Genomic DNA, 17,256 nt, shown 5'->3' with positions numbered 1-17,256 from the left:
GTGCAAGCAGCTGAAAACCCCTCCACAGCCACCAGTTGGCGGCGGCGTTCGGCAGGTAGCGTTCGACTCACAGTGGGTGTATTTGTGGGCGGACGTCTCGGCCGAGCACGCCTCCTCGGCGTCGCACCAGCCCGCGCCGCTGCCGGCCGCCGCCTCCAGCACGTCTTCGGCCACGTCTGCCCGGTCATGCGGTCACAACCCAGTCAGGTCACAGGTCACACGCCTCCAGCCGCGTGTATAGTCAGGTCACGTGAGGTCACACGCTCACGTACCAGTTGGCTCACGGGGTACGGCACACGTGTTAGATCTGGTGTTTACGGAAGGGAAGGGGAGGGGAAGGGGACGCAACTGACTAGGAACTAGCGATGATGGGTGTGAGAGGGATGCCGACATGAAAAAAAACGATGTGCACTCACGCACCAGCCACTAAGCCGCGTGGTAACATACACCTGTTTCGCATTCAAGACACACACAGCTGCGCGTTAAGTGTGCACCAAACGAAGGGTCACAGCTCCCTTCCGACGGCAGGACAGCACAGAGATGCGGCCATTGCCACTGGGACTGCTTGCACTGTAAATCTCACCCCACTGCCAGAGCGCGCCCCCACAGGCCGCCGCCGCGGTGCGGGCGAGTCCGGTCCGGCAGGCCTACCTGTCCGCTGACCGAGGTTGACGGGCACGACGAAGTCGTCCTGGAAGAACATGAAGCCGATGATGGAGAAGAGGTAGACCAGGATGAGCGCCAGCACGGCCGTCAGCAGGATGGAGCGGCCGTTCTTGGTGACCGACTTCATGACGTTGAGCAGCGTCTCCTCGCGGTACACCACGTCGAACAGCAGCACGGAGTAGAAGAAGCAGTGCGACAGGCCGAACACGCACACCACGAAGTAGGCGAAGTGGTAGAGCAGCTCGTAGTCGGAGACGCGCTGGCGGAACGTCTTCTCGAACGAGCCCTTGTTGCCCATGATGCTGGCCACGTGAATGCCTTTGAACACCAGCTGGAAGCGGAGGAGTCCAGCGTGTAACGGCGATGGTTAAATTGAACAAGGAACCCTGTACGGATTACGGGTACTTTGTACTTGTCGCACTTCGCTCTGCACATATTCGATTATTGCAGGAGTAACAGCGGCATTCATCAGGAAATAATACGCATCAGCAGGAGTAGCAGCTTTAGCTCACCCCCACTCCCTCCCACCGTCCCGGCACACAGCCTCAGTCTCCGCCCTTCTTGCCTCATCCCGACACACAGCCCAGCTCCCCCTTCCCCCACCGTCCCGGTCTGCCCACTCCCTGTCTCGTCCCAGCTTACAGCCCCCCCCCCCCCGCCCCATCCCGGCACTGCGGATTCAGTCAGCCCCTCCCCTCCCCGTCCCGGCAGGCAGCCTCAGTCTGTCCCCCCCCCCCCCCCGCCACCACGGCGCGTGCGGCTCACTCACGTTTATCAGTCCTACAATGAAGATGACCGACTCGAGACCGGCGGTGAAGATAAAGATACCGAGCACGCAGAGGAATAGCAGCATGAACGACACGGCGCCGGGGAACCAGAAGGCGCCTGCCGCCGCCACAAACGTCGCAGCCCATGTGAACGGCATCCAGTTGCCCACGTCTGGAACACGTGCCAACACGTGATCAGCCGGCTGACGCCACAGCTCGACATAACATCGGACACACTTGAGCTCAAGCATGAACTTCATCAAGCACGAACCACACCCCCAGCATGCTCAGGGCGCGCAGAGACAAAGCACGTGTGGGTGCTAATATGCGACTTCTTGTGAGGACCCGGACTGCGGGCAGCACGCCGGGACGGCTATTCCGGCAGCGCTTCTCCCCCACAAAACTTAAGGAAAAATGGTGATCGAGAATACACGGACAATAAACTGGTGCTCCTGGGAACTGATAACTGGGAACACAAATCAGACCGGCGCCTGTTCACGGAAGTCGTGCCAGCAAACTGGCCACTCGCCAGCCACCATTCCATTCAGAATCCGGTATCCTTATCAAGACAAACTCAATCCGCTCCCTGGGGGTTGTCTGCCGGCGCGTCCTGACATTTGTTCCCAACGACAATCCATTGATAATGACTTCCACCAGCCAAACCGAGTCTCCCCCAACCGTATCGCTGTGAGGTGTGAGCCTGAAGCCAGCCAGGCGCCGGTCTCACTTGGCCAGTCGTCCGTGAAGGGGTAGCTGACGGCCACCAGCATGTTGATGATGACGGCCAGGAAGAAGAGTACGTGCGACCAGAGGCTCATGTAGTTGCTGATGCGGAAGAGCAGCGCCTGGCCTGCGGGACAGTCGGAAGGCATTGCTGAGTCGCGGTCAGACGAGAGCTGTCCGCCTGCGGCTGGGTACGCTCTCACGACGGAGGCGGCGAGGGGAGGCGGACGGCCGTCCACCTGCGGCTAGGTACGCTCTCACGACGGAGGCGGCGAGGGGAGGCGACGGCCGTCCACCTGCGCTGGGTACGCTCTCACGACGGAGGCGGCGAGGGGAGGGACGGCCGTCCACCTGCGGCTAGGTACGCTCTCACGACGGAGGCGGCGAGGGGAGGTGACGGCCGTCCACCTGCGGCTAGGTACGCTCTCACGACGGAGCGGCGAGGGGAGGCGACGGCCGTCCACCTGCGGCTAGGTACGCTCTCACGACGGAGGCGGCGAGGGGAGGTGACGGCCGTCCACCTGCGGCTAGGTACGCTCTCACGACGGAGGCGGCGGGGAGGCGACGGCCGCCACCTGCGGCTAGGTACGCTCTCACGACGGGAGGCCGGCGAGGGGAGAGGTGACGGGCCGTCCACCTGCGGCTAGGATACGCTCTCACGACGGATGGCGGGCGAGGGGAGGTGAGAACGGCCGGTTCACCCTGCGGGCTAGGGTAACGCTATCTCACGACGGAGGGCGGCGAATGGGGAGGTTGACGGCCTGTCCACCCTGCGGCTGGATACGCTCTCACGACAGGATGGCGGCGAGGGGAGGCGACGGCCGTCCACCCGTGGGTGGGGTGGGGCGCGCGTGTTACGGGGGGACGGCGGCGCGGTCGAGGAAGGGGGGGGGGGGGGGTGACGGCCGTCCCCCTGAAGGTAGGGCGCGCTGTTAACGACGACGGGCGGCGGCGGCGAGGGGGGGCGAACGGCTGTCCACCTGTGGTACAGGCGCGCTGGCTGCCTGTTACAAACGGCGGGGCGGCGGAGGGGAGGGGGACGGCTGTCCAACGCTGCGGCAGGGCGCTTGGGTGTCAGGGATATCGATATGTTCATGCTATAATACCTCGGCTTCGGGCTCACTGCCTGTGGCCGCTCCCCTTGCTAAAAATCGGCCAATCAGCATCAAATCGGGCGGCTATCAAGCCGGCATCTATGCGCCTCAGGCTTGCGAAATATACTGAGTGGGTCAGATATCTGGGTCAGGGTCAAAGAACAACGGATTAGCGCCAACGAATTGCACATGGGGACCGCCGAGGCGTCAGGACTCTGGTAGCATGAATTAATATTGACATCCTGCACACCCTACTAGATGAATTTTGGCACCCTGGAACCTGACGGCGGCCAGACGGCGCGGATTGGGAGAGGAGGCAAAGCACAAGAGATGGAGAAAAGTGGAAGGGAAGTGGACGGAGATATAACCATAGACAAAGTTGTACGCCTACAGATGAGCACACATATGGAGATACACAGACAGGGAGGTAGAGTCCGTACGCACAGACACCACAGAGGATAGGCACGGCAGAACGCTCCGTGCAGACGGGAGCTCAAGTGACGCCCGACAGCAGGCCACGACAGGACAGGACAGGAGGACAGGCGACCCACGCCGCCACCAGGCTGCCTACCTCTCAGCTTCTTTTGCCACTTCATCTCGTCGAAGAGGTAGTCGCACTGATCGAAGAAGCCCTGCACCTTGGAGCCCTGCTCGTCGCGCTCGACGGTCGTGTGAACGCGCGCCTGCGTCTCCTGCGTCAGGTACTCGCAGATCTCCGGGATCGGGAACACAATCTGCTCCATTGTCCGGTCCAGCCGCACGATCTGCCGACAGACGGCGCCGCGACCGTGAGCGCACGGAGACGCGCTGTGTCGGAGACACACTCTGCCAATCCCGCCGCACGCACTCCAACTCCACTTGGTCCCGCCATCCACTGCCACGACCTATCGTATCTGTCACCAAGACCAGCATGCGGCGTCCCTTCCCCACCAGAGGCGCACCTCGATCTGCGCCGTGTGCGTGCGGTAGTACTCGAGCGCGCGCGCCATCTTGACGTCCAGGTTGTCCGTCTGGCGGAGCAGCGCCTGCAGCTCCCGGTTGTGGTGCGACAGCTGGTGACACAGGATGTAGATGTTGTGCCCCACCTGCCGGGGAGACGACCGGTCAGTCGGAGCAGCGCTGCTTACGGTCAGGTCCGCCACCACAGTGAGGTCCCCCCCCCCCCCCCCGTATCTAGCGGCGAGCAGTGACACAGAGAGCCGAGCAGGTCGGCTCGACGCCTCGTATCTCCTCGAAGTCAACGTTGATTCAACCTCTGCTCAGCGTCCCGCTCGACGTCCTGTGATCAACCTCTCTCACAAACACCAGACCGTCATCACGTGCTGACGGCCAGACCCTCCCGAAAAAACTCCACCGTCGCGCCGATTACGGCTAAACACGTGCACGAAACGTTCCTCAACTAACACCGATGGTCGTTACAATATCCATATCAATAGCAATATCACCCGACCGGCGACAGGCCGGCGCACAAGCGTCACCACCTGGCTCGGCGCCGGGCCGCCACGGAGCCCACCTCGCGCGGCGACACGCCGTCGTCGCCGTCGGCCGGGTCGTCGTCCGTGTCGTCCACCAGGCCGTCCTGGTAATAGGCGCGGCACGCCACCTCCAGCTGCCGGGCGGGCGGACCGCGTCACCGCACGCGTCACGGTGCCGCGCGGCGGCCGGACGACAGCGCACAGTCCTGCCCTAGGTCTGAGCTTGTGAGACAGCGGACGTGTCTCGTTTCATACCCGGCCTCGCGGGCGGGTCACCAAATGTCAATCGTTGTGGCCTGCACTACGATCCGTTCGGCACAGAACCGTGCGCTTCTTCACGGCAGCTGCCGAAACGCAAACACTGCAGTGTTCAGAAATCACCATCCCTCGACTTTCCGCCGCCTCGACCAGTTGCTACGCCCAGCCGGCTGTCTCGCCCCGGCCACCTGCGGCCGCCCCCGGCCGGTCGCAGGCGCCGCACTCACCAGCTGTTTGGGGTTCATGTTGCTGAGGATGCGTTCGGCGTTCTCACTGTCGGCGCGCGACTCCATGATGGCCAGCAGCAGCTTGGAAGCGTTGTTCTTGAGGTCCAACACCAGGTCCATCCGCGTCTTTCCCAGCGGGTTGATGTCGTTCAGGATGAGTGCGATGATTATGTCCAGGCCGTTCGACTCGTGGGTGGCGATGCAGTTCTGGTTCTCATGGCACGGCCCCTGCGACGGAACGACCAGAGAACAACACGATGAGAACACATTCAGACTGCAAACGAGGTAAACTTCTTCTACTCAAGTCCACATCCAGTTTCTCAGGCAAGCCCGAGGGCATAACCCCAATAATACTCAAGTTTATCGATTGACGCAATCAACTACTCAGCTCATAAACGTCACATCCCTGACAGGAAGCCAGCGCCGCCGGAAGCTTCCTCCGGCGAGCATTGAACCCAGACCCGCCGACCTGACAGTACTCGGTGAGCATCATGAGCGTCATATCCCTGACGGAAGCCAGCGTCGCCGAAAGTTTCCTCCGGCGGCCATTGAACCCCGACCCGCCCACCTGACAGTACTCGGTGAGCGTCTTAAGCGTCTGCACGATGAGGTGGACATTGAACTCGTTGATGTAGAGCCCGAGTAGGCCCAGGCCGCCGGTGGTCGAGCCGCAGATGCAGTCCAGAAACATGAGCGTCTCCGAGACCAGGCTGCACTTGCCCTTGTTGTGCAGGTCGCGCAGGAAGTTCTGTGAAGCGGGGCAGCGAGGGGGTGCTCAAGTTCGGCAGGCGCCTCATTGCAGCAGTCATACAATCCGCGTCCCGTGAATTGTATCAGTCATACAAGCCGGGCGGTGATGACCATGCGTGACGTTTCAAACCGTTCTTGTTTCGGCGCGAGTACCCGATGGCAACGATAGGGGAGAGGCAAGCCACAAACGGCCGCACCAGCAAAACATTTTGCATTTAATGCGAAAACGCAACACAGCTTCCACAGCTTCAGCACAACTTATCAAAGCTTCCGATAGTCTACCGGCAGCGTAAAAAACTGCGTGTATGCACCGATCGACATCTCCGCTACAGATCACGAACATACGTCGCGTCTGTCAGCGTGCAACTACGTGCAAAGTACACGCAAACCACCATATCGAGTTTCGGACCCCAAAAATGCTGTAGTCCTCCTACCCCTCTATCTGCTATCTATAAACGGCTCCTCCTCTATCTGCGACCGGCACGTAGAGGCCTGAGCCAAACGGCGGGCGGCCGTGCCTGGCTCGCCTCGGCGGCAGCCTGAGCCAAACGGCGGGCGGCCGTGCCTGGCTCGCCTCGGCGGCAGCCTGAGCCAAACGGCGGGCGGCCGTGCCTGGCTCGCCTCGGCGGCAACCTGAGCCAAACGGCGGGCGGCCGTGCCTGGCTCGCCTCGGCGGCAGTCTGAGCCAAACGGCGGGCGGCCGTGCTCGCCTCGCGCCGGTGGTGGCCCGTACCTGCAGCAGGGCGTTGTGGTTCTCGCAGAGCAGCTGCAGGAAGCGCAGGATCGGGTCCATGACCATGACCTTGGTCGAGAGCGCGTTATCGTCGTGCTTCTCCTTGACGCGGTCGGCCCGTTCGGCCAGCATGTCCACCAGCGCGTCCGAGGAGGGCGCCAGGCCGGCCTCACCCTCGTCACCTACCGACACCAGACAGGGGGTCACACTACGAGCCCGACTCGGCGAGCGCTCAGTCTCACCCTCGTCACCTGCCGACACCAGAGACAGGGGGTCACACTACAGACCCAACCCAGCCGAGCGCTCGGTCTCACTGTCGTTGTCCGTTGGTCGGAGCCTGACGGCCCCACACCACGCCCGACACCGCCGGGCAGCACAGAGCCCGGAGCCGAGGGGCCGTAACAAACACTGGCTTCCCAGGGCACCGCCAACGTTCCGACACACGGCCCTCTACGACAGTGCACAGGCCGCACCGCCCGCTCCGCACCGACCTTCGATGGTGCTGCGCACGTTGTGATAGGCCTGCTGGGTGCTGCGCGCCGCGTCGTTGAGCTCGGCGCGCAGCTCGTCGGTGACGGTGAGGCCGTTGGCGCGCGGCGTCGGCCGGCGCAGCTTGGGCTGCTTCTCCTGCTCCTTGCCCTGCTGGGCCTCGGCCGACTTGGCCGTGATGTCGGCCGTGTTCACCGTCACCGTGTTCTTGATCTCGATCTGGGCGTCGCGCATCTTCTCCGAAAACACCTGGCGGCGCGGGCGGGCGGCGCTCGTCAGACGCCGGCCGCGGTGCGGCGGGGCGCGGCCACGCACCACGAGTTGACCGCCCGGAACACGCGCCCAGTCCACACAGGTTCGTCTCAAAACACGCGCGGGAACTGAACGTGCACCGCCAAACAAACGCATGGTCGTTTCAAAGTATACAGCTGAAATCTAACGTTTGTACGCGAAAAGGGAGTGGCTGATTGAGGCGATTTTGCACAACCGGTTGGCCGACCCCCTGCTTCCCTGACGAGGCGGCAGCTGCGGATGCGCGCCGTCGATATCGCCAGCCGCCGCGTGCACCCTGCCCGTGCTGCCCTCCTGCTGCGCCCACCTTGAAGAACGCCTGGCGCGTGCTCTCCTTGAGCATAAGCGTGCTGTACATGCTGCGCTGGATGTCGGGGTTGCCTCCCTCGAGCAGGGCAATTCCCAGCTGGACGGCCTCGGTGAAGATCTCGTGGCTGGCGGCCGAGCGGGTGACCAGCTCCATGACCAGCGTGCTGGCGCCCTCCCGGTCCAGGTGACACTGCACCTCCGACATGGTCATGCCGGCGCGCGGCAGCAGCGTGCCTGAAGCACACACGCGGTCGGTCAGCTGGGCGTCCGCTGGCTCCAGTTTCAGGCACCAGCGGCGACACGGTTACATGTGTCGACACGCACTCGGACGGGCGGGTGGTGCCAGGTCGTGTCATGGTTCAGTTGTGTGAGGAGATGAGGCGGAGCGTGCCTTGGACACACGGACCAGGTCAAGTCAGGTCAGGTCCGGTGGTGGGGGAGATTAGAGATAACGATCAACGGGAAGGAGTAATCTCGATGGACTAACTTCAGCCGGCGGGCGGCCAAGACAACTAAGTACACATTCCTCCAATGCACATGACGTCTGCTGTCACTGCGCGGAGAGAAGTCGAATGACCTTCGGCCACAGTGCCCAAACGACAGGCATCGAGAACACAAAACCTTCTCAGGAGAAAGGACGCCTAAATGGGCGATAGACTAAGGATGAGAAAGCCACCCTGGACCTGCAAAGCAATGACGTCTTAGCTGTACGCTATTGGCCGCTTTGCCCGAATGTTACTGAACCCCTCGTGTGAAACAGCCGAACTTGTAGGAAATGGGCAAAAATTAACATGCAGAATCGTGACTGAGGTTCTTAACAATCCAAACTTGGCACAAGTTAGGGAACAATACTCCACCCCGACCCTGTGTGCCAATGGAGGCGGCTAGAGGCCAAACTGCGGGGCCCAAGTTGATTAGGGCCATGCAGCGTAAGGTATGGCAAGAAAAGAAGCAGATGCATGACACAGGATGACAGCCGGTAACTTGTAAGGGCCAAGTGGAAGCAGTGGCAGCTCAGGATAGGGGAGGGATGGACGCGTCATAATTAAAACCCAGTCAGCTCATGGTTGAAGCCCAACACCTGATGAAGGGAGTGGTAGGCGAGACGCCCCGCAGAGCCGTCATAGCCCGACTTATGTCAGACGGTTGTAGCACGGGAGGAACCACCGCACCAACTCCTCCGAATGACGCCACGCCCCGATCTCGACCTCAGTCCCTTCCCGACTGCAGTCAAGTTAACTATGTGTCTCACAAGGCCAACTGTCCAGACTCACATTCGTACGTGGTTTTGGAGGGGCACGGGGTGCAGCACGCCACTGATTCCAGTTTCTTTGCAAGCCGGCCAGGCTGCATGGCACATTGGCCACTAATAGCATAAGCCGGGTTGGGAAAAATAAAACCCCTCAATGATCAACCGTACAAAGGGTTGTCCTTGCACGGCGCAGAAGCCTCCTGAAAATAATTTTGAGACAAAATATTGCAAAGCGCACAAAATGTTGCACGCAAGCAAACAAGTAACGCACTCTGCTTGCAACGCTCCAAAGGCCTTGCAGTACCCTCGCCATGTGCTAATGGAGAGCGGGGTCCTCCTTCAGACATCATAATTGGAGCGGAGCCCAGTAACCCACGCTGCCTTCCCACCCACCTCCGCACCCGGCGCGGCAGACGACACATGACGTGCCGCAGGGAGCAGCTAGCCCAGACTGCGCGCCTCGCCTCACTTACCGGCCGCGGGAGCCACCCCGGACCGGCCGAGAGCCTCACCTCCGGACGGGGCGCGCTGCAGAGCGCCAGCGCCCTGGCCGGCCGCCGCCGAGCCGGACGCCTTGGTGCGCAGGTTGCCGAAGTAGCGCTCGAGCAGCGACAGGCGCAGCTTGTCTCCCTGGCGGCCGGCGGGCGGGCGCGGTCAGCGGTCGGAGCGGCACAGGGTCGGGAGGCGGAGGGCCGCCGCGTCCAGTGAGCAGGGTTGACAGATGGGGGTCCGAGCCGTACAGCAGCGGAGCCACGACTGCACTCTTCACTCAAGCTCGCGGCTGAACGCGGGCCACCCAGCGACGACACGCAGCGTACAGGGCGTGCAGAGGACGGTTCTAGTGCTCCAATTCCACGATACTCTTCAAGCCTCCAGGCACATTCCTACACGTGCTCATGCGTGGCGCAGTGGCAAATCGGTCTGATCGACAAGCTCCCGCTGGCTCACCGCCAACTGACACTGCATGATCGCCGCGGAACCTCCGAGTGCCTCCTAAGCTGCAGCCGCAGTCGGCGGCCGTGTGCAGTACAGCAGTACAGCAGCGCAGCAGTGCAGCAGTGCAGCTACTGCACAGTCCACAGCAGTACAGTCACCTTCTCCCCGTAGTTGGCGTCCTTGGACATCATCGAGCGCAGGGTCTGCAGCACCCGGATACACAGCCCCTCTTCCATGCTGCCCAGCAGCTTCTCTGTATGCCGTATCAGCCTGCAAGGCAGCAGCCCGGTTGAGCGCACATCAAACGCGGCACCGGCGCCCGTCCACGGCATCGCGATTCGGCTCCGAAATGCTCACGTAATGCGACATGTTAAGAACCAATCAACTTGCTTTCCGAACCACATTTCGCCCGGCAGTGGGGAGACAGTCAAACGAAACTAGCGCCACAGTTTCGAAGTTTGGCTCTGACAGCGCGCACGCGGTGCCAGTCTAGTTTAAACGGACCGCGAAGTGCCTCGAACGGTAAACACCGACTACCCATAACAATGAAGGGGGCAGAGAACGGTGACTCGTCTGCTAAACCCAGCCTGTGTAAAGTCCCGCGTCTGACAATAATCCGAGCGCAGGGACTCGTATGGATGTGAAGCGGGCGGTGGGGCAGCACACGCACGACTGCCGGTCGGGGACCGCCGCGGGCGGCAGGCTGCGCGTGGTATTTTGACGTGAAGACGAGTCAACGGGCGTGCCGGTACACGACTATCCGAACACCACTGCAGACATGACGGCACGGCAGATTGCGGAGATCCACGTACGCAGCTACATGCACACAAAAAACAGCGTGAGTGCCATGTGAGAACGATTACCGTGAGTACATTGAGGCGACTACCAACAGCGGCACCATGTGACGCCGCGCAGCAAGGGCAGCGTAAGCCCCCGCTGAGCCTCACAACCGCGCGGCGGCGTCCGAGGCACGGCCGGACGTCGGGCAGGCGCCCGAGGCTCCGGGCGCGCCCCGCCGCCGGTCCGCACCTGGATATGAAGCCGCCGTCCTCGCACTTGAGCCGCGCCTCGGTGTTGGGCGGGAAGAGTAGCTCCGGCCGGTACAGGATGTCCACCAGCACCGACAGCTCCGCCTCCACCAGCGGCTTCAGGTGGTCCTCCAGCGTGGCCACTATATCGTGAAAGCCCTCCAGGATCCTGTGATCCACGCGCGCGTTCAGCTGCAACACAGCCGGCGGTGAGCGGTGAGGGCGCGCACGCCGCCAGCGACTGCGTCGGCACCCCGGCGCCCACGTCTCCACCAACAGAGCCACCGCTACTGCGGAGAATCTGTCGAGAAGAAAGAGGGAGGGAGGAGAGAGAGAGGGGAGAGAGAGGAGAGAGGGAGAGAGAGGGAGAGATAGAGAGAGAGGAAGAGAGATGAAGAGAGAGGAGAGAGGATAGCGAGATAGAGAGAGGAGAGCGAGAGAGAGAGAGCTATCGAGAGAGAGAGGGAGAGAGAGGGATAAGAGAGAGAGGATAGCGAGGGGATGCGAAGGTGAGAGAGAGAAGCGAGCTCGAGCTGCCTCGAGATCGCTCTCTTTATGAAGAGGAGAGAGAGAGAGATCGATGAGAGCTGATTCCGCGGAGAGAGCTAGAAGAGCTCTCTGCTATTAGAGAGCGCTCTCTATATAGCGTCTCTCTTTGATAGATGTGAGCGCGTAGAGATCGCAGTGTCTCTCTCGAGCTAGAGATCGCTCTCTCTGCTCTCGCTCTCTCCTGAGAGAGAGGGAGAGGAGAGAGGCGAGAGGAGAGAGAGAGAGAGAAGAGAGAGAGAGAGAGAGAGAGCGCAGCCGCTCACCTGATGGGAGGACGACTCCCGCTTGGGTCCTCTTATCATCTGAAGCCACTTGTTGGACTGACGATTTACCATGGCCACCCGGGAGAACATGGCCTGGACCTGCACCTCCAGGTCGCTGGGGATGGCGATGCCCCGACTCTTGGCTGCCGGTCACCGACGGCGCCGGTCAGTGGGAGAGGGAGCAGGCGGCGGCGCGTCACGGACTGGGACACGCGCCGCGGGAGAGGACGGCGACGAGCACAGGGATCACGCGGGACGTTCGCCGCGAATTGGGTAATACAACATCCCACATCTTTGCGACGAAACGTGACCAGGCTATCGTGGACATTTGGGAAGCCTGAGACGGTGCTCATGTTCGCCTTACATGCAAGCTCATAGCTTTTCGGATGTTCTTTTGTGGCAAGGTGCCAGCACAGACGAATAATTTGTACAGAATATCTAGACAAGGGCCTTAATAGCCCACTTCAGGGAACGTTAGCGCAAGGTTCGTGGTCCGACCGTGATCCACAGCCCGATCCCCGCGTCGATGGGAGCCCGCAGTCCCGGCCGCTCGACCACCACGACCCCGCCAATATGCAGAATGGGGGCGTCATAATAATGCAATTGGCGAGAACGACTCCCGAGTACAAATACCAGCTTACATCCGCCATGCCTTTGACACGGGAACAAGAGAATGTAATTCGCTTATCCGACACAGCGTTTGCCGCTTTACCACTGAGGCAATCAGGAGCCGGAGGACGGGCCAGGACGGCATGTTCAGACACTAACGCCAGTCGGCCTTCCCTGGTGGACAGCACGCGGGCATCTGACGGGCCTCGGTACGCCACACCGGCCGCGGCGGCGGCGACGGCTCCGGCTGACTACTCACCGACTTCCGCCAGCGTCTGGACGCAGCTGTCGACCCAGTGTCGCTGCTGCGGCATGAGCCAGCCCACCTGGGACAGCCGGTACACGGCCTGCAGCAGGCGCACGAACACCGGCTGCCGGCTCTGTGGGCGGGCGGCGGCGGCGGCGTCAGCGGCGGCCGCGCCGGGCCGGGGCGGCAAGGCACGCGGGGACGGCGACGACGCACCGGCCACGGTCTGGCGCCACACACGGCAGCCGGGCCAGGCCAAACGCCGCTGGACACCACTGACGAGGCGCTGAGCAGGCAAGCACGGCGTAACGCAGCGGTTGATGAGGCGGATCGGCATTACGACCGCTTGATCTTCGGTGAGTGAGTCCACCCTAGGGTGCCTGGACCACAGGAAGTCAGTCCCTCCTACCCCAGGCCCTCAGACATGAAGGGCCACTGCCAGTCGCGGATCACACACAATTTCTGTCGGATCACATGCGTTTCAGATGAAATCCTGACCTATCTGCTGGAGGACTATGCGTTCCGACACCATCAAATAACTAACTACCGCAATGAAAAGGCTGCTAGAGAACCTGAGTGCCACTGGACACTGGAATATGCCCCAGAACCGTGGCAGTAACGGCAACATCTATGGAACTTGATACGACAGCGAAAACGACAATACAGCATCAGAAGATCGCTTTTTGCGCTAACTCGCACCAGGTAACCTCATGCTGACGACTCAGAGTGGACTCTTTTTGTAAGCAGCCGTTCAAGGAGCCCGCCGACGAGCGAGCGAGGGGTCGTTCAGGGAGCCCGCCGACGAGCGAGCGAGGGGTCGGGTCAGGGAGCCCGCCGACGAGCGAGCGAGGGGTCGGGTCAGGGAGCCTGCCGACGACCGAGCGAGGGGCCGGATCAGGGAGCCCGCCGACGAGCGAGCGAGGGGTCGGGTCAGGGAGCCCGCCGACGAGCGAGCGAGGGGTCGGGTCAGGGAGCCTGCCGACGAGCGAGCGAGGGGTCGTTCAGGGAGCGCGCCGACGAGCGAGCGAGGGGTCGGGTCAGGGAGCCCGCCGACGACCGAGCGAGGGGTCGGGTCAGGGAGCCCGCCGACGAGCGAGCGAGGGGCCGGGTCAACGGACCCGCCGAGGCATTAATTACCAAAGTGAATCAAGTTTTTCGTTGATTCATGAAAAAGGAGATTTAGGCACCAACCAACTTCATGTAAACGCCTACCCTTAAGATATTTCCGTTTCTGGACGCACGACAAACAAGCAACACAATGCTCTTATGACAATAGTACAATGTCACACTCTCATGTGGCATGGACCCTTCTCATGGTGTGTTTAACAACACAATGAACACGAACAAACGCTGATATTACGCAATCAACGAAGTCACATCAGTCAGGAAACCAATGAAACACATTTCCTGTGGTGATAGACTGATCTTACCAACCATACGCTCAACTCCTTAACCTGTAATACTATCATTGCCAGGGCCAAGTCAATCCGGATTTTTAAAGGTGTGCCAATGCCACGCATCATCAGTGCTCGGTCAGGCCCGAATAGAAGACACATGACGCCATCCCCTACCGAACTCGCCGGGCGGCCAGCATGCGCCACGCGCTGAGGGTGCGGCACGACCCTGTCAGCCGCTGCCCAGGCCGGAGCGTGCTCGTGTCCCACCAGCCGTGCCGATGGTCAGAGGTACACCACAGCCAAGAGAGAGACGGTGGGCGAGAGTGGGTGAGAAGGAGAGAAAGACGGAGAGGCGGTGTGGCCCGCTACAGGCGTCACCGGCAAGCAGTGCAGCTTCCCCACGCTGCCGACAGATGGCAGAGGGCGCGCACCCAGTGATGCCCTGACTTACACCGGGTGGGAGCGGACCGTCGCCAGCCAGCAGCCAGAAGGAGCCCGCCTCCGCTAGGTAGCCCTGAACGAAAAGGTGACACCTCACAGGCCGCGCCGGGAACATCGCAGCTCCCACCGCGCCCCGGCGGACGAGACCAGTACGGCAGCGAAGCAACGCCCAGCGTCCCAGAGTCAGTCGCGGCCTGGACCGAAGCACCAGCCCAGCACGGGCCACACACACGCTGGCAGCCACAGCACGGATGGAACACCAGAGGAGCACCGGAGGAGCCCAGGAGGAACCCCGAACGGAGCACCGGGCGGAGCACCGGGGTCTGCTCAGCAGGAGGCAGTCACGAGAGCAGGGACCATGCTGCTGACGTGCCTCCAGCCTGGCCGGTAAGCCGGCTCCTGACGACTGCTGCGGAGTCGGACTCGGCCTAATCCGAGTGCTTTGTGGCAGTGGGCCCTTGCGCTGTTTGTGTTCTGTGTTCGTTGTGTATACTACGCAAAATAGACCGAAGCCCAGTTCCTATTCCTGGAGGCTCATGCCGGCAGCAACACAGGCACCCCGACCAAAAGTAAAAGAAAGCTACAATAACTTTCGCCAGCGTTTCGGGCCGCCCGTTCCATTTCCCCAATAACCACATTGCTCGGTCCACTCCTGCGCTTCGAAAACCGCATAACGGGTGAAGGCAACGGCTTTAGAGTCGCCTCGCATCCAGGCCGGGCCATCAGCGCACGATCAGTAGTTCTAACACGAGTGGACGCACCTACCCATTCTCCACTTGTCGTGGTCCGGCAGTACAATACCTTCATCTCCGCAGCTATCCCGAACTGAAGCGTTGCCATTGGTGGGCCGACTACAGGGTGCTGAGGTGCACAGCACCCCCCCCCCCCCCCCCCCCCCCACACCACTATCCAATGAAGACCGACAGTCCTATATGAGGTTTGCTGGCTCCGCTCCCTTCTATACAGACCATTGCTTCAGAAGCACACGCCAGACGACAAAAACAGCCCAGCCACCTGCGACAACTGACCACAGATACGTCCACCGCAGTCGCACGCGGCACATCCCGGTCCCTCCTGTCACGTCCTTCTGGAGACCGTCGGCCACGTCACACTCACTTGTACAGTTGTGCTCTGGTCTGAGAAAGGGCTCTTGAAGAACGTGGAGATGATGTTCATCACACAGGACGTCACGTAGGTCACCATCACCTACCGGACGCAGAAGCGTCTGTTACCAAAGGTGGGCTCGGGACAACGGCTTGATACATACAAACCCGTCGATTCGGAAACAAACGGTAGGTCTATACACATCAAATAATGACACCTACAGCCGACTCATACTCTATATATCTCACACTCGACATGCTCATAGCATCCCCCCCCCCCCCCCCCCCGCCTTCGGCCAGCTCGGGTCTGATCAACCACACCGAACAAACTACCAGTCTTGACCAGCTCACACGCAACCATCGGAAAACCATAACAAAGGCATCTGGGGCTGACACTGATCGAAATTGGAATACCTCTTTTGTGAGGACCCAGTGGTCCCACACTGAACTATGTGGGAAATACAGCTTCGCTCTACTATCCGGAACGCTCTTCGACTCGAACACACTACAGCCATAAGGACAACTCACCGAGTCTGCGTGCTTCTTGTCGTGGGGGGAGTTGGCCACGATAGCGACATCCACCAGAAACGATTTCTCGAACAGCGTCCAGATGTGGTGTGACGTGTAGATCTCCTTCATCTCCACCTCCGTGTCGATGTAGCAGTGGTTCAGGAAGTTGATGTACGCCTCCTTCACCTGCATCCACAGTTGGAGTCAAAGCCAGCACGTAGCGAACCGGAACCCAAGAGCTGCCACCCCGTTGTCCGTGGAGAGCCTGGTTAACATTTGTCATTTGAGCGTGCTTCGTTCGCGCGAAGACGGCATTAGGTCACGGAAGGGCACCACTGAAGAAGACGTGCGTACGATTTGCTAGATGATTATGTCTTCCGTGAGCACACCACGGAGGCCATTCTACTCGACTTCGCAAAAGCGCCGCCGCTTCCGCAATTGTCGGGCTTCCAGTCAGCCTGCCCGGTCCAACGCCGTCGAGAGCGCCGACGCTCAGCAAAAGTGCGTTTGATATATCTAAACCACACCCCGCCGACCCCGCCTCCTGACCCGACCCTGGTCCTGGTCCTGGTCCTGGTCCTGGTCCTGACCCTGATCCTGTCCTGACCCTAATGATGATGATTTGGGCTTTGGGGCGCATCGACTACGTTGGTCATATCGCGCCCATATGGTCTTGACCCTGACCCTAGTCCTTGTCCTGGTCCTGACCCTAGTCCTAGTCCTGGCCCTAGCCCTGACCGCAGTCCTAGTCCTGACCCTGACTCTGGCTCTGACCCTGGCTCCGACCCCGGTCCTGACCCTGACCCTGACCGTCGCTGCAGGCCGCTGACCTCGGGGATGCAGTCGCGGTTCTGCACCACGGCCACGATGTCGTCGAGCGGCAGCAGGCTGTGACACTGGATCTCGGTGCTGGCGTTCTTGCCCTCCGTGCAGTTGGAGAGCAGGTTGACCAGCTCCATGTGATAGCGCAGCGGCGAAGCCTCGTCCATGCGCTCGCGCTCCGAACGCATCAGCTCCAGCAGCAGCGCGCGCGACGCCTTGTCGTTGTAGAAGATGAGCACCTCGTCGCCAACGTTAACCAACTGTCCGCGGAGGGGGAGGGGGGAGATAAGTGGCGTAAGGACGAATGGACACCGGCT

At 61.2% G+C, this 17,256-nt stretch overlaps 1 protein-coding gene across 1 annotated transcript in view; it reads right to left on the bottom strand.

Annotated features, from left to right (window-relative positions):
- LOC119113092 (inositol 1,4,5-trisphosphate receptor-like) overlaps positions 1-17,256 on the bottom strand; it is a gene marked incomplete in the record, with an annotated part of 69,109 nt that overhangs the window by 4,064 nt on the left and 47,789 nt on the right. Inside the window, 21 exon segments of the mRNA XM_037237422.1 lie at positions 72-176; positions 652-997; positions 1,436-1,605; positions 2,161-2,283; positions 3,822-4,014; positions 4,192-4,335; positions 4,764-4,859; positions 5,211-5,438; positions 5,779-5,958; positions 6,694-6,875; positions 7,185-7,431; positions 7,781-8,016; positions 9,547-9,664; positions 10,129-10,240; positions 11,000-11,190; positions 11,811-11,953; positions 12,679-12,799; positions 14,515-14,577; positions 15,621-15,710; positions 16,136-16,303; positions 16,948-17,199. Coding sequence (XP_037093317.1) covers positions 72-176; positions 652-997; positions 1,436-1,605; positions 2,161-2,283; positions 3,822-4,014; positions 4,192-4,335; positions 4,764-4,859; positions 5,211-5,438; positions 5,779-5,958; positions 6,694-6,875; positions 7,185-7,431; positions 7,781-8,016; positions 9,547-9,664; positions 10,129-10,240; positions 11,000-11,190; positions 11,811-11,953; positions 12,679-12,799; positions 14,515-14,577; positions 15,621-15,710; positions 16,136-16,303; positions 16,948-17,199 — 3,508 coding nt within the window.

The sequence above is a fragment of the Pollicipes pollicipes genome, unplaced genomic scaffold (assembly GCF_011947565.3).
Source record: "Pollicipes pollicipes isolate AB1234 unplaced genomic scaffold, Ppol_2.1 Scaffold_7261;HRSCAF=8764_pilon_pilon_pilon, whole genome shotgun sequence".
Classification (NCBI taxonomy): Eukaryota; Metazoa; Arthropoda; class Thecostraca; order Pollicipedomorpha; family Pollicipedidae; genus Pollicipes; species Pollicipes pollicipes.
Note: the sequence above shows the minus strand (reverse complement) of the source record. Positions and strands in the feature narration are given on the sequence as shown.